At 42.6% G+C, this 14,757-nt stretch overlaps 1 protein-coding gene across 2 annotated transcripts in view; it reads right to left on the bottom strand.

Moving 5' to 3' along the window:
- The window catches only part of ACACB (acetyl-CoA carboxylase beta), a 185,135-nt gene that overhangs the window by 163,837 nt on the left and 6,541 nt on the right, over positions 1-14,757 (bottom strand). For both annotated transcript variants that reach the window (XM_044275356.1, XM_044275357.1), the window contains exon 2: positions 3,826-4,345. In XM_044275356.1, the coding sequence (XP_044131291.1) occupies positions 3,826-4,337 (512 nt within the window). In that variant the 5' untranslated portion in view covers positions 4,338-4,345. The remainder of the gene's footprint in view (positions 1-3,825; positions 4,346-14,757) is intronic.

Below are 14,757 nucleotides of genomic sequence, written 5' to 3'. Positions count from 1 at the left end.
AAAATCCCTTTAAAGCATACCTGTTGTTTCAGCTGTCCTTTCAGAAAAAGCTGTTCTGAGTGAACATAAGGAGTAACATTATATCTGGCCGTTATATGCCTTTTATTTTGCATTTATCACCAGTTGTCCCCTCTGAGACCTCCATCTGTAATTGTCAGTTTTCTCTGAAGCCGCTATGATGTCTCCCATACACTGCACAGATCCTTCTCCTCTATGTCTCTTACATACATTCAGAAGCAACATCAGCATGACAGTGTCTCTCTGCCTCTCACTGTAGCTCCTCTGCCATAGGTTTCTATGGGCAGCAGCTATAACATGATCCCTCAGTGAAGCTGAAACTCTCATCTATGTCTCTCTAGACGGACTTTACTAGGGAATGATCAGTGCGGAGAAGGAGAGAAGTGGCTGATAAGTGGAGTAAGAAGTGTTTTTCTGTAATAAGATATATTACAAAGTTTCTTATCTAACACTATTAATTTAGGCATAGTTTGTTTTAAACAATAGCAGTGATGCGGTACTTCCCACTACACCTTCATTCTGTAAAGTGATTTCATTTCAACTGGTTAGAAACAGAATGTAAGTGTAATGTGCATTTTTGCAACCATTTTTTGATTGCTCCAATGCATTTAAAATGATGCAACTTCACAATTTTCAATCATTTTACATCTACTAGTCCTATGCAGACATGTCTCCATGGTTACCGGATATATACAAGCCCTGTGGGTAGTCTGATCTGCTATTCATGTTTTATTCTTTTTCATATGCCCCTTCCCTACTTGTAACTTACAAACAGTGAGGAAGACAGAAGCCACATGACTACAGGATCAGACAACACATGAGGGTTTTTGTAGACTGTAGCCATGGAGGCACATAAGTCTGCACAGCAGCTGTAGACACAAAGAGGTAAGACAACATCCATAAGGTATCTCTCTGACTTGGTCCTGAGGCATTTCCCTGTTCCTATTTGCATGGTTTATCAGGAAACCTGTTCAGCACAGCAGTCATCAAAACGTGCCTTTAGATGAAACCATTCCACAACTCACTTGTGGCACTGGATAGATCTTCACAGGGACATTCCAGGGTTGCCCTTTTCGGGCAGGTCCTCTGCCAGTTAGGTAGGCAACAATAGGAAATTTAGAATAGGCATATTTTTGGTTCCCTTGGTTAAAAATTAAATAAGCATATGGGTATATAACCCTGGGGATTTAATGGGCTCCTGTGACTATGAACATGACTACCACGAGGCTTTACACTGGCCTAGGAACTAGTTGGAGATAGTCTAAGATCACTATTATTATCACTGGGGAAAAAAATTGGGATCCAGGAGACTTCTGGATATGTGATTGGATTGTATGAACCATGTAGAAAACCTCACCCTATACTTGATGTACATAGCCCATCACTTTGCTAAGGGTTCCTTGGTTTTTGTAGATTAAAAGGCAAGTCGTATCCCAATCAGCTGTTGTTGGTGGCACTGTACAGGGAAAATACAGGAGGAACTTTAGTGTTCTACACTTTATTCTAGAAATTGTTGGGGTCCTAGTAGTTAGACCCTCATGATCATCAGTTGACTGCAGTTCTTAGTGATGACTAGGGTACGGCCACATGGTCAGGTTTCTCCATGCAGTTTTGGAAGCCAAAATCAGAAATGGCTCATAAAAGGAGAGAAAGTGTCAATGACAAATTACTTCTCCACTTTCTGAATTCACTTCCGGTTTTGGCTTCCAAAACTGCATGCAGAAACCTGACCGTGTGGTCGTACCCTAAGAGTAGTTGCAACCAAAATACTGGAAAATCTGTGTTCTGAAGAGAAATTACAGAGATCATAACAATGCGCGTGGTAAAATCTAAAAGTTCTTGATGGTGACCCAGAGACCCCCCAATGACATGCAGATTTTTACAAAATCTGTTAAAAGTCAACCCATCTATGGATGTCCTTAAGTCTCTAGGGTTGAAGGGAACAAGCTCTCAATCATAATCATTGCCACTTATGATCTATGTCTAAAGTGTAACACTTACAGGGGTTTTTCAGACTCTTGATACGGATGTCCGGTCTTCAGGATAGGTCATCAGTATCCAATTGGTGGGGGTCTGACACCCTGCAACCCCACCATCAGCTGTTCCCTGTAGTCTCCGGCACTGGAACTAATACTGCTAATTCAGGCACCGGAGGCTGCAAGGAGAAGCTAATCAGTGGGGGGTGTCAGGTATCAGACCCCCACCATCCTGAGGACAGGTGATCAGTATCACAGGCCTAGAAAACTCCCTTAAAGGGAACCTGTCACCGGGATTTTGTGCATAGAGCTGAGGACATGGGCTGCTAGATGGCCGCTAGCACATCCGCAATACCCAGTCCCCATAGCTCTGTGTGCTTTTATTGTGTAAAAAAAACGATTTGATACATATGCAAATTAACCTGAGATGAGTCCTGTCCCTGACTCATCTCACATACAGGACTCATCTCAGGTTAATTTGCATATGGATCAAATCGTTTTTTTTTACACAATAAAAGCACACAGAGCTATGGGGACTGGGTATTGCGGATGTGCTAGCGGCAATCTAGCAACCCATGTCTTCAGCTCGATACACAAAATCCCGGTGACAGGTTCCCTTTAAATAATGCCTTCCTGTGTCCTAAATCAACCATGCAATTTTTTGTGTGAACGGGAACAAAAGAATGAAAAGAAAGCAACTAATTAAACCTGTCTTTGAAGACTAGAGCAGTGTAGCACTCGGCCTATAGAATTGTAATTTATGGGTAACAGACATTATCATAATTAATAAATCGTAACTTTGCTACTTCAGGAAGTTAAAGAGCACCTGTCAGTAGGATCAACCCTATTAAACTAGACATAATGCCTGGTAGGGTTGATACTGTCGATTAAGGAGAAATCCTTCTTTTAAAGGGTTTTTTTCCAGTTATTTTAACTGATGACCTATCCGCATGATAGGTCATGAGTATCTTTTTTTAAAATGGGGGTTCGATACCAGCGCCGATCAGCTGTTTGCGAAGGCATCGGCGCTCTCAGTAGTGCCACAGCCTTCTCTCAGCTCACCAAGCACAATGTACATTGTATAGCGGCTGTCAGTCCCATTCATGTCTATGGGGCTGAGCTACTCCTAGGCCATGTGACAGATGAACGTGTCGTCTCTGGCTTAGGGAAATCTGAGGGAAGGCTGTGGCGCTACTTCGACTGCTGGTGCCTTTTCAAACAGCTGATCAACGGGGGTCCAAGGAGTCGGACCCCCACCAGATACTGACTACCTATACTTAACCCCTTATTTTCATATACAGTAAAAGAGGGATTTCTTAACAACATAACCGATCTGCATAAAAAAAGGTATTCTTTTAATAAGCAGGATCAACTCTATCATACGGTATGTCTTGTTTAATAGGGTTGATCCTACTGATAGGTGCTCTTTAATTTTAGCTAGTTTTCGTGAAGCTGCCCTCCCATCTTAACATTAGATACTTATCTATAAAAAATAACATCCTCTTAAAGGGAACCTGTCAGGAGCTTGATGCTACCTATGTCACAGGCAGCATGAACCCCTACACGTTCCCTCCTTAAAAACAACTATTCTCTCTGAGAAAACCATGGTTTGAAAACGGAACAGGGATAATAGTTGGGGGGGGGCAGCTGATGGGTTCTCGCTATACACAAATGGGGAGAGACCGCATTGGTTCAGAGTAAAACACAGCTGTCTGTAACCAGGGAACCTGTCTGGATTTCATCTGTTTTGGACAGCAAAAAGCTCCTGACAGGTTCCCTCTATAGACTACATGCTCATAGGCACAATATTATATCCCAAATATCTGCTTACCTCATTGTGGTGGTCAATGGCCCTGCTTCCGGTAGTGATGATAGGGATGGAGTCTGTGATGTACTGCTGGTGAGACTGCTTTTTCTTGGGCTTTTGAAGGAGCCAACAGCACACTCGTCATCAGAAGAGTTGTCCTCAGAAGAACCCAGGATAAACCTCGAGAGAGGTGGTTTCCTTACATTTGTGTGCCTTGGTTCAGATTCACTTCTTTTTGAAGGGGCAAATTTCAACTGTTTCTGCTCTGGTTTTGTAGTGGTAGATGGAACAACTGGAGGTAAAGCTGGCCCTACATTTTGTGGTTGACTGGTTCCCATTTGTGTTTTGAGACATTCTTCTGATACTGATGGGTCCTCCGCTTCCTTCTGTTGTGAAGTCTCTGTACATGATTTGTCTGTATCCATGACTGTTTCGCATGTATCAGAACATACTCTGTTCTTCCTAAACTGGAACCCCCATGTTTTCCATATGAGCCACAACACTGCCAGCAATGATGATGTAGTCAATAGCACCATTCAGAGATCTAGAAACAGACAGACATGTGGCTGTGTCATTATTATGCTACTAGTATAATCCTGGAAAATGTCATGCTGACCAAATATTCATAATATATGTTCATTCATAAAAAAATACTATTAAATATGTCAAAGTTTATGATTTATTAAAGGGAGCCTGTCACCACATTTTGACATTATAGACCGCTTACATAGCGCTGTAGCATAACTGTAGATGATTCAAATGGTACCTTTGTTGTGTTCTTGTGAAGTTCACCCGAGGCAAAAAACAGACTTTTATTCGTATGTAAATGAGGGCTCGCAAGTGCTCAGGGGCGGCGTTCACTTCGTTGGAGCCCAGGCTGCTCTGCCTCTTTTGCTCATATCCCCGCCCCAGCCTCTGCCCGCCGTTCTCTTCCCTTGCATCCCGCTTCTCTCCCAGCAAGATCCTGCGCCTGCGCTCTCCCTGGCTGGGCCAGGGCATGCGCACAGGCATCACTGTGGGCACGGCATCACTGTAGCTACTGCACCTCTGGTCCACCTCCTTGTCGCTGGCCGGCGCATGCGCAGTAGCTACAGTGATGCCGTGCCCACAATGGGCATCGAATGCGCATGCCCCGGACCAGCGAGGGAGAGCGCAGGCGCGGGATCTCACTGGGAGAGAAGGAGTACGCAAGAGAAGAGGGCGCAGTACTATTAGTACCATCCTGTAAATAGGGGGGGTAAGTTTATAACATGTTTATGTTTAAACTGTTTTTATTCAGTTTGTTTCCATTTTTTCACACATGTAACATGTCCACACATCATCCGATGGGATACATGGTTTGCATAAATATCAACAAAAATACATTTCAGCAAAAATATATCTGTAGTGCGACACGTTTGTATGGCGTGGGGGGTTAACCCCCGCTCTTTCTTGGAAAAGTAAATACTAAGCATAGAAGAAGATGAACTAACGAGAGAGGGACGAAAATGTGGAGATAATGAGACAGAAGGGGGGGGGGGGGGGGTGAAGAAGGAGGAGGGGGAGGAAGGGGACGACAAGAGGGGGGAGTAGATGGCATGAATGTCAGTCACTTATGTTGTGAGTATTGATAAGAGTTCTGGGGATTCCTGAAAGTCGATCCATAGCGACCATACTTTATGAAATTTGGTTGATTGGCCAGAGGCCTCAGCAGAGATCTCCTCCATTCTAGTTATATGTAACATTTATTGATACCATTCTCTGATGTTGGGCGCATGCGTGGTGCGCCAATGTCTGGGAATCACAGACCTAGCTGCAGAGATATAAAATCTCAAGATGTTTAGTTTCTGAAATGCAATTGAGCCCTGTAAGATGGAGAGAAGCGCTATCTGAGGTGTGTTTTCTATTGACTTCTTAGTCATCTTTTTGTATATATCAAAGATTTTGTCCCAAAAAGGTTTTAACTTACTACACCCCCACCAGATATGAAGCATAGTTCCTTTCTCCGTACCACATCTCCAACAGGATTCTGGGACAGAAGGAAATATCCTATGCAGTCTAACTGGGTACCTGTACCATCGTGCCATTATCTTATAGTTTTTTTCCTGGGCTGAACAGGCCATCGATAATTTGTGGGAGAATATAAAAGTTTTTCGTTGGTCCTCTTTTGTTATAGAGGTACCTAATTCCTGTTCCCATCCCGAGATAAAACTCGGTTTGCCCTTGTACGAGTCCTCTATCGAATTCCTATATAGCGAAGAGATCATGGGAGTCAGCGGAGATGACATCACAAATAGCTTTTCAGTTTCAGATAAAGATGTCCCAAAGGAACATTTCTCTCCTTTTAGGAAATGTAAGATTTCACTTGTTCGTATTCCAGCCTGTATATACGAGTATTTGGATTTTTTGCGGACAGGTCATGAAGAGACGGCAGCGGAGCTCCTGATAAGAAGTGATAAAAGCGTGGATCTGTAGAAGCCTGTAACCCCAGAAAAGAATCCCTGTTGATGCTGGCTGGGAAGGCTGGATTGTGAAAGATTGGTGTCGGAGGACTGAATTTTCTAGAGCATATGCCTTTCAGTACGAAGGAGTCCCATAATTTCAGGGTTTGTTGTGTCATTTTGTTGGTTTTTGAACTGGGGGCGAACCTCCATGTCAATCCATGGAGCATGATTAAGGGGAAAAGGGGAAAGGGACTCCTCTAGTTGACCCCACTGCTTAGATCTACTGTGGTATTGCCAGTCAAGAAGTCTGAGAAATGAGGAAGCTGCGTGATATAACTTAAAATCTGGTAGTTTATAACATGTTTAAATCTTCAGACAACCCCATCATCTCTAGGACACTGATAGCATATTGCTAGGATATGCCACCAATGTCAGATAGGTGAGGGTCTCACCTTCTGGACCTGATCTTATCTCCAGAACAGGACTCCCAAAGTGAAGGAGAGCACACTGTGCCCTATGCTTTTCATAGCATCTCCTAATGGTCCGTGAAACATGAATGAAACACAGATGGCATGAGGGCTGCAGTAAACGAATATTTTTGTAATCGAGTATTCTATCGATTATATTTCTCGATTCATCGAGTAATCTAATAAGAAAAAGCTACTTAAAATAACGTACGTAATTAGGTATGTATAAAGTTATTGGTTTGAAGGGGTTAATAACTTTATACATGCCTAATGCCAAGGTGCTTCCATTAACCCCTCCAAACCAATAACGTTATACATGCCCATTGGGTTTGGAGGGGTTAATGGAAGCACCTTGGCATTAGGCATGTATAAAGTTATTGGTTTGAAGAGGTTAATGAAAGCACCTTGGAGGTGCCTTCATTAACCCCTCTCTAAACCAATAAACTTTATACATGCCAAGGTGGTGCCTGCAGCCTCCATTAACCACTCTCTCTCCATCTGCCTCCCCCCAGCCTCTGATCTGCCTGCCCCCAGCCTCTGATCTGCCTGCCCCCAGCCTCTGATCTGCCTGCCCCCAGCCTCTGATCTGCCTCCCTCCCCAGCCTCTGATCTGCCTCCCTCCCCAGCCTCTGATCTGCCTGCCCCCCCAGCCTCTGATCTGCCTGCCCCCCCCAGCCTCTGATCTGCCTGCCCCCCCCAGCCTCTGATCTGCCTGCCCCCCCCAGCCTCTGATCTGCCTGCCCCCCCCAGCCTCTGATCTGCCTGCCCCCCAGCCTCTGATCTGCCTGCCCACAGCCTCTGATCTGCCTCCCCCAGCCTCTGATCTGCCCCCCCCCAGCCTCTGATCTGCCCCCCCCCCCCAGCCTCTGATCTGCTTATTTCACTCCCGCTCCGTGATCACGTGATGTAAACGATTCCTCGATGCAGGGAAACTGCATCGATGAATTTTTTGACTCAATTTAATCGAGTTATTCGAATAATCGTTTCAGCCCTAGATGGCATCCATGTTTTTCACAGACCCATAGACTATAATGGGCGTGATGGATCCGTGAACACAGACAAAATAGAGCATGCTAGAACACGGATGTGTGAATACACACATTAAAATTAATGTGCTGTCCAGTGAATCACTGAGGTGTGAATCAGGCATAAAGGTGAACTCTAGGCAAAAAAATGTAATACATTGTTTTAGGCTACTTTCACATGACAGAATTTTGGTCAATATTTTGCTGTACTTGTAAGCCACCACCAAGAGTGGGTCCAAAACCTGGAAAAGATGCAAAACTTTCCTCTACGCCGGTTCCACAGCTATTTTGGCCGACAAATACATTACACATTTAAAAAAAAAAAATGTTTAAGGCTATGTCGGTTCAAATCCGTGTGAGCAAAGCCAATGGCAAATCGCTAGTATGCACATTTTTGGCAGTGGAAACACTGACAAAAATGTGCAAAATACCGCTAGTTATTTTAGCTCTTCTCCGTTTTCAATGGGCAAAACAACTAAAAACACACTGGCTTGGCTTACGTCAGTAAAAGCAGCTGGCAGATTCCCTTTAAATGGTCACCAACTTTTCACAAAACTTTCCATAAATCAATGTGGCATCCGAATAAAAATTCCAAATGCACATGTTTAGCAGTTAGAAAATCTGAGTGTTTTAATTTATCCTGTGGTACAATAATCATTCTAATAGGAAAGACAATCAGATAACTAGTCCAAACTGCCAAAACTCTGTTGTGTGTCCAATGATTCAAGGACACAGGCAGACATTTCCACATGGACAAATAGCAGAGATGAAATCAGGTTAACCCCTTAATTCCCCCCCTCCACATCCACAAGGCCATGTGAAGAGATCTATACTTACCTGCTCCCTACCGCTCTGCTCCAGCTCCGTGGCTCCCAGGTTGTCTTCACAAAACACCTCTGTAAACTTCCTTCACAGAAGGCATCACATACGCCACTGCAGCCAGTGACTGGACTCGGTGGTGACGTGTCCTCATACAGCATGTGACTTGCTTGGGGACATGTCACTGATGAGGCTAGTCATTAGCTACAGCTGCACATTTGACCCACATCGATCCAGCATCACCACTGTGTCGTCTGTCCAGGCTGCAGTGGTGGCATTATATATACCACTTCAGCCAGTCACTAACCTCAGCAGTCTTATGCTCTATACCACTGAGGACAATGATTGGCTGCACTATTACACGGAATGTCAATACTGTAGCCAAACAGTAGGTCAATGGAATGACACAGCTACGGCACTGGATTGGTGCAGGTGAGGTGGGGAAGGTGAGTTTTTCCATTATTTTACCAGGCCACCCTTCACTTGGGGGATACATATATATATATATATATAACTGTTTGTGGGATACATATATATATATATATATATATATACACAGTCAGGTCCATAAATATTGGGACATGGACACAATTCTAAATTTTTTGGCTCTATACACCACCACAATGGATTTGAAATGAAACCAACAAGATGTGCTTTAACTGCAGACTGTCAGCTTTAATTTGAGGGTATTTACATCCAGATCAGGTGAACGGTGTAGGAATTACAACAGTTTGCATATGTGCCTCCCACTTGTTACGGGACCAAAAGTAATGGGACATAATAATAATCATAAATCAAACTTTTACTTTTTAATACTTGGTTGCAAATCCTTTGCCGTCAATTACAGCCTGAAGTCTGGAACGCATAGACATCACCAGACGCTGGGTTTCATCCCTGGTGATGCTCTGTCAGGCCTCTACTGCAACTGTCTTCAGTTCCTGCTTGTTCTTGGGGCATTTTCCCTTCAGTTTTGTCTTTAGCAAGTGAAATGCATGCTCAATCAGATTTAGGTCAGGTGATTGACTTGGCCATTGCATAACATTCCACTTCTTTCCCTTAAAAAACTCTTTGGTTGCTTTTGCAGTGTACTTTGGGTCATTGTCCATCTGCACTGTGAAGCATCGTCTAATGAGTTCTGAAGCATTTGGCTTCAGAATTCATCCTGCTGCTTTTGTCAGCACTCACATCATCAATAAATACAAGAGAACCAGTTCCATTGGCAGCCATACATGCCCACGCCATGACACTATCACCTCTATGCATCACTGATGAGGTGGTATGCTTAGGATCATGAGCAGTTCCTTTCCTTCTCCATACTCTTCTCTTCCCCTCACTCTGGTACAAGTTGATCTTGGTCTCATCTGTCCGTAGGATGTTGTTCCAGAACTGTGAAGGCATTTTTAGATGTCGTTTGGCAAACTCTAATCTGGCCTTCCTGTTTTTGAGGCTCACCAACGGTTTACATCTTGTGGTGAACCCTCTGTATTCACTCTGGTGAAGTCTTCTCTTGATTGTTGACTTTGACACACATATACACCTACCTCCTGGAGAGTGTTCTTGATCTGGCCAACTGTTGTGAAGGGTGTTTTCTTCACCAGGGAAAGAATTCTTCGGTCATCCACCACAGTTGTTTTCCGTGGTCTTCCGGGTGTTTGGTGTTGCTGAGCTCACCGGTGCGTTCCTTGTTTCTAAGAATGTTCCAAACAGTTGTTTTGGCAATGCCTAATGTTTTTGCTTTCTCTCTGATGGGTTTGCTTTGTTTTTTCAGCCTAATGATGGCTTGCTTCACTGATAGTGACATCTTTTTGGATCTCATCTTGAAATGAACTCTGGACCCTTTATCTGCTCATTGTAATTGGGATAATGAGGGAATAACACACATCTGGCCATGGAACAGCTGAGAAGCCAATTGTCCCATTACTTTTGGTCCCTTAACAAGTGGGAGGCACATATGCAAACTGTTGTAATTCCTACACCATTCACTTGATTTGGATGTAAATACCCTCACATTAAAGCTGACAGTCTGCAGGTAAAGCACATCTTGTTTGTTTCATTTCAAATCTATTGTGGTGGTGTATAGAGCCAAAAATGGTGGAATTGCGTCAATGTCCCAATATTTATGGACCTGACTGTATATACACACAGGTGAAACTCGAAAAATTAGAATATTGTGCAATTTATTTCAGTTATGCAACTTAAAAGGTGAAAGTAATATTTGAGATAGACTCATTACATGCAAAGCGAGATATTTCAAGCCTTTATTTGTTATAATTTTGGATGATTATGGCTTACAGCTTATGAAACCCCAAAGTCACAATTTTGAGGTACCATTTGCTCAGGGGGTATGGATTAATTAGCTGACTAGAGTGTGACACTTTGAGCCTAGAATATTGAACCTTTTCACAATATTCTAATTTTAAGTTGCATTAATGAATTAAATTAACTTTTGCACGATATTCAAATTTTTCAAGTTTCACCTGTGTGTGTTTGTGTATATATATATATATATATATATGTATATATATATATATATATATATCTATATACACACACACACAGTATTTTTCGCCCTATAAGACGCACCGGCCCAAAAGAAGCACCTAGGTTTTAGGAGGACAATAAGAAAAAAATATTTTTCATTAGACCACCAATCAGACCCACCATGTTAATTAGAACTCAGCTGACAGCCCCAATCAGACCCCCAATGTTGATAAGACCCCAATAAGGCTTAAGCTCAGACCCCAATGTGAATGACCCCCAATCAGACCTCAGATAAGAGCCCCAATCTAATTAAGACCCCCATTCAGACCTCAGATTAGCCCCCATGCCTCCTATTATCAGCCCCCATGCCTCCTATAAGACCGCATGCCTCCTATCAGACCCCATGCTTCCTATCAGACCCCATGCCTCTTATCAGCCCCCAGCCTCTTATCAGCATCCATGCCACTGCACGTACACAGGAGCAGGCATGTGTGTAGACTTAGAGGCGGAGCAGGCATGTGTGGCAGGAAAGCATGCTCTGCCCCTCCTCTGCCTGCTCAAGCGCTCCCACCAATGCTCTCACTGCAAATCTGCCGGCCATCAGATCCCTGCCAACCTCCACCAGACAGGGCCGTTCGTTCTCTATCAACGTGCACCAGCCACACCACCTGACCCTACCACCCAGTGGCCGTCCCGATCAACAAGCATGCGCTGCAGCCACCGGGCTCTCCCTCTCCAGGTACACGTATGTCTGGTACATCGCAGGCTGCTATTTCTATGCAGCACAGCCTGCGATGTACCGTGCAACGCGCCGCACATTTTATATGTTTTTGCCCTGTATTCACCCCCATAAGACGCACTAGCGTTTCCCCCCATTTTAGGAGGGAAAGGTGCGTCTTATGGGGCAAAAAATACGGTATATGTGTATGTGTGTATATATAACCTAATGCTTTGGGGGTGTTTTTCAGCAAATGGACCAGGGAACCTAATCACAGTAAACGGCACCATGAAAAAAGAGCAATACATGAGGATTCTCAACGACAACATCAGGCAGCCTGCAGAGAAACTTGGCCTTGGGCACCAGTGGACATTTCAGCATGACAATGACCCAAAACACACAGCAAAAGTGGTGAAGAAATGGTTAGCAGACAACAACTTAATGTTTTGGAGTGGCCCAGCCAGAGTCCAGACTTGAATCCAATTGAGAATCTGTGGAGGGAGCTAAAGACCAGGGTGATGGCAAGAAGACCCTCCAACCTGAAAGATTTGGAGCTCATTGCTAAAGATGAATGGGCAAAAATACCTGTGGAGACATGCAAAAAGCTGGTCTGCAATTATAGGAAGCGTTTGATTGCTGTTATAGCCAATAAACGCTTTTCTATTGATTATTGAGAAGGGTATGAATAATTTTGGACTGGACACTTTTTGCTCAAATGTAAATAAAAGCTGAGAAATTGTTTTTTTTCCACAATAATGCCTCTTGTACATCGTCTTATTATTTTTTGGGTGACACCTATGTCATTTCCCGTCAAAAGATTACTTGCTGGTTGAATAAAAGTAACTTTAAGTCAAAATTTGCCAGGGGTATGAATAATTATGGGCAGCACTGTGTGTATATATATATATACAGTACAGACCAAAAGTTTGGACACACCTTCTCATTCAAAGAGTTTTCTTTATTTTCATGACGGTTCCAACCACCGTGTCTTTGTGCGACGCAGAAAAGGTGAACGGATGGACTCTACATGCCTGGTTCCCACCGTGAATCATGGAGGAGGAGGTGTGATGGTGTGGGGGTGCTTTGCTGGTGACACTGTTGGGGATTTATTCAAAATTGAAGGCATACTGAACCAGCATGGCTACCACAGCATCTTGCAGCGGCATGCTATTCCATCCGGTTTGCGTTTAGTTGGACCATCATTTATTTTTCAACAGGACAATGACCCCAAACACACCTCCAGGCTGTGTAAGGGCTATTTGACCATGAAGGAGAGTGATGGGGTGCTGCGCCAGATGACTTGGCCTCCACAGTCACCGGACCTGAACCCAATCGAGATGGTTTGGGGTGAGCTGGACCGCAGAGTGAAGGCAAAAGGGCCAACAAGTGCTAAGCATCTCTGGGAACTCCTTCAAGACTGTTGGAAGACCATTTCAGGTGACTACCTCTTGAAGCTCATCAAAAGAATGCCAAGAGTGTGCAAAGCAGTAATCAAAGCAAAAGGTAGCTACTTTGAAGAACCTAGAATATGACATATTTTCAGTTGTTTCACACTTTTTTGTTATGTATATAATTCCACATGTGTTAATTCATAGTTTTGATGCCTTCAGTGTGAATCTACAATTTTCATAGTCAAGAAAATAAAGAAAACTCTTTGAATGAGAAGGTGTGTCCAAACTTTTGGTCTGTACTGTGTATATATATATATATATATATATATATATATATATAGGCACCATATTCTGAGATCCACTTTTTCATATTTTTTAACTGATTGAGCTATGTGATGACTTTCAGGATTAATTGATGGTTGGTACCATTTTGGGGTACATTAGATTTTTTTCAACTGCTTTATTTTTTTTATTTTTTTTGAAGGTGGGATAAAAAAAACTGCAATTCTGGCATTTTGTTTCTATTTTTGCATACTGCATGTGTTTTTATAGCCTGTTTTAGTGGCATTTTTTCCAGATTTTTTTTTTCTCTATAGAACAAAGAATTCAAATTGGCAAACTAAATATTTCAACATGATGCTTTAAAAAAATATGTCATAGGCAAAAAGTCAGCAAAAATTATGTGTGTGTCCTGCATTTCATATTTCTCATAGACTTTCAGTCAACATCTGGAGTTGGCATTCTACAAACAAAAACAGTGTGTGCGAAAAATGTTTCACATAGCAAAAAGTGCAGAAAAACAGCACAAAAAAATCTGTGAATCCAGCCTTTGAAGTATAGAATTGGGCACATAGAGGTACAGTATGGGCACTGTATGAACTATCTGTGCCATACAAATTCATAACAGGAGGCTCAAATCGAAGCTAATATTGGAAGCAAACAGCAAGTAGGAATACGCCGCAGGAAGTAAATTATACAGAATTTTCAGTTCACAGCTGGAACATATGCCCAACTCTTACTTTAAAGGCTTTGTACACCTTTGGGAGTATTTTTTTATTATTGAATTGTACTCATTTGAGCTAAAAATTGTTTTTTCAGTTGGCCTTTATAAAAAATTTGGAGCCTCTTTCTTTGTACAGCCTCGAGATTCTCTAGTAGCAGGATCTGTATTTATACTGTCTCCCGACTGACGGCTCTTTATGTCTGATTGTCTGATCGCAGTACTTATAAACACTCATTATAGCTGAATTCTTATCTTACTGATAAGAATGTGGCTTAAATAAGTGTTTATGACCTTTTAGTAATTCAGAGAGAAGGTTTATTAGAGTAGCATTCACACAGTTAACCCTTTGTGACAGAACAGCTGTTTTTTTTTTAAATAAAGACCAACTGACAAAAAAGATTTTTAGCCCAAAATGAGTAAAAATGCAATCATAAAAAAATTGCCATGGAAGTTGTACATAGCTTTTATTCTGTAACTACTCTCTTAAAATAAGTAGTTTTGATCAGGAGCCAAAAGTAAAATTTTATTTAGTGAGAAGCCTGATGCAGTATTATTTATGAGGTTGATACAAAAATAGAATTGGACTAGGTACATTCTGTCTTGGTACGTGAAGTCTGTTTCTTCCTATG

Source organism: Bufo gargarizans, chromosome 1, assembly GCF_014858855.1.
Source record: "Bufo gargarizans isolate SCDJY-AF-19 chromosome 1, ASM1485885v1, whole genome shotgun sequence".
NCBI lineage: Eukaryota > Metazoa > Chordata > Amphibia > Anura > Bufonidae > Bufo > Bufo gargarizans.
The sequence above is the reverse complement of the archived record's forward strand: the minus strand, read 5'-3'. Positions and strand labels throughout refer to the sequence as shown.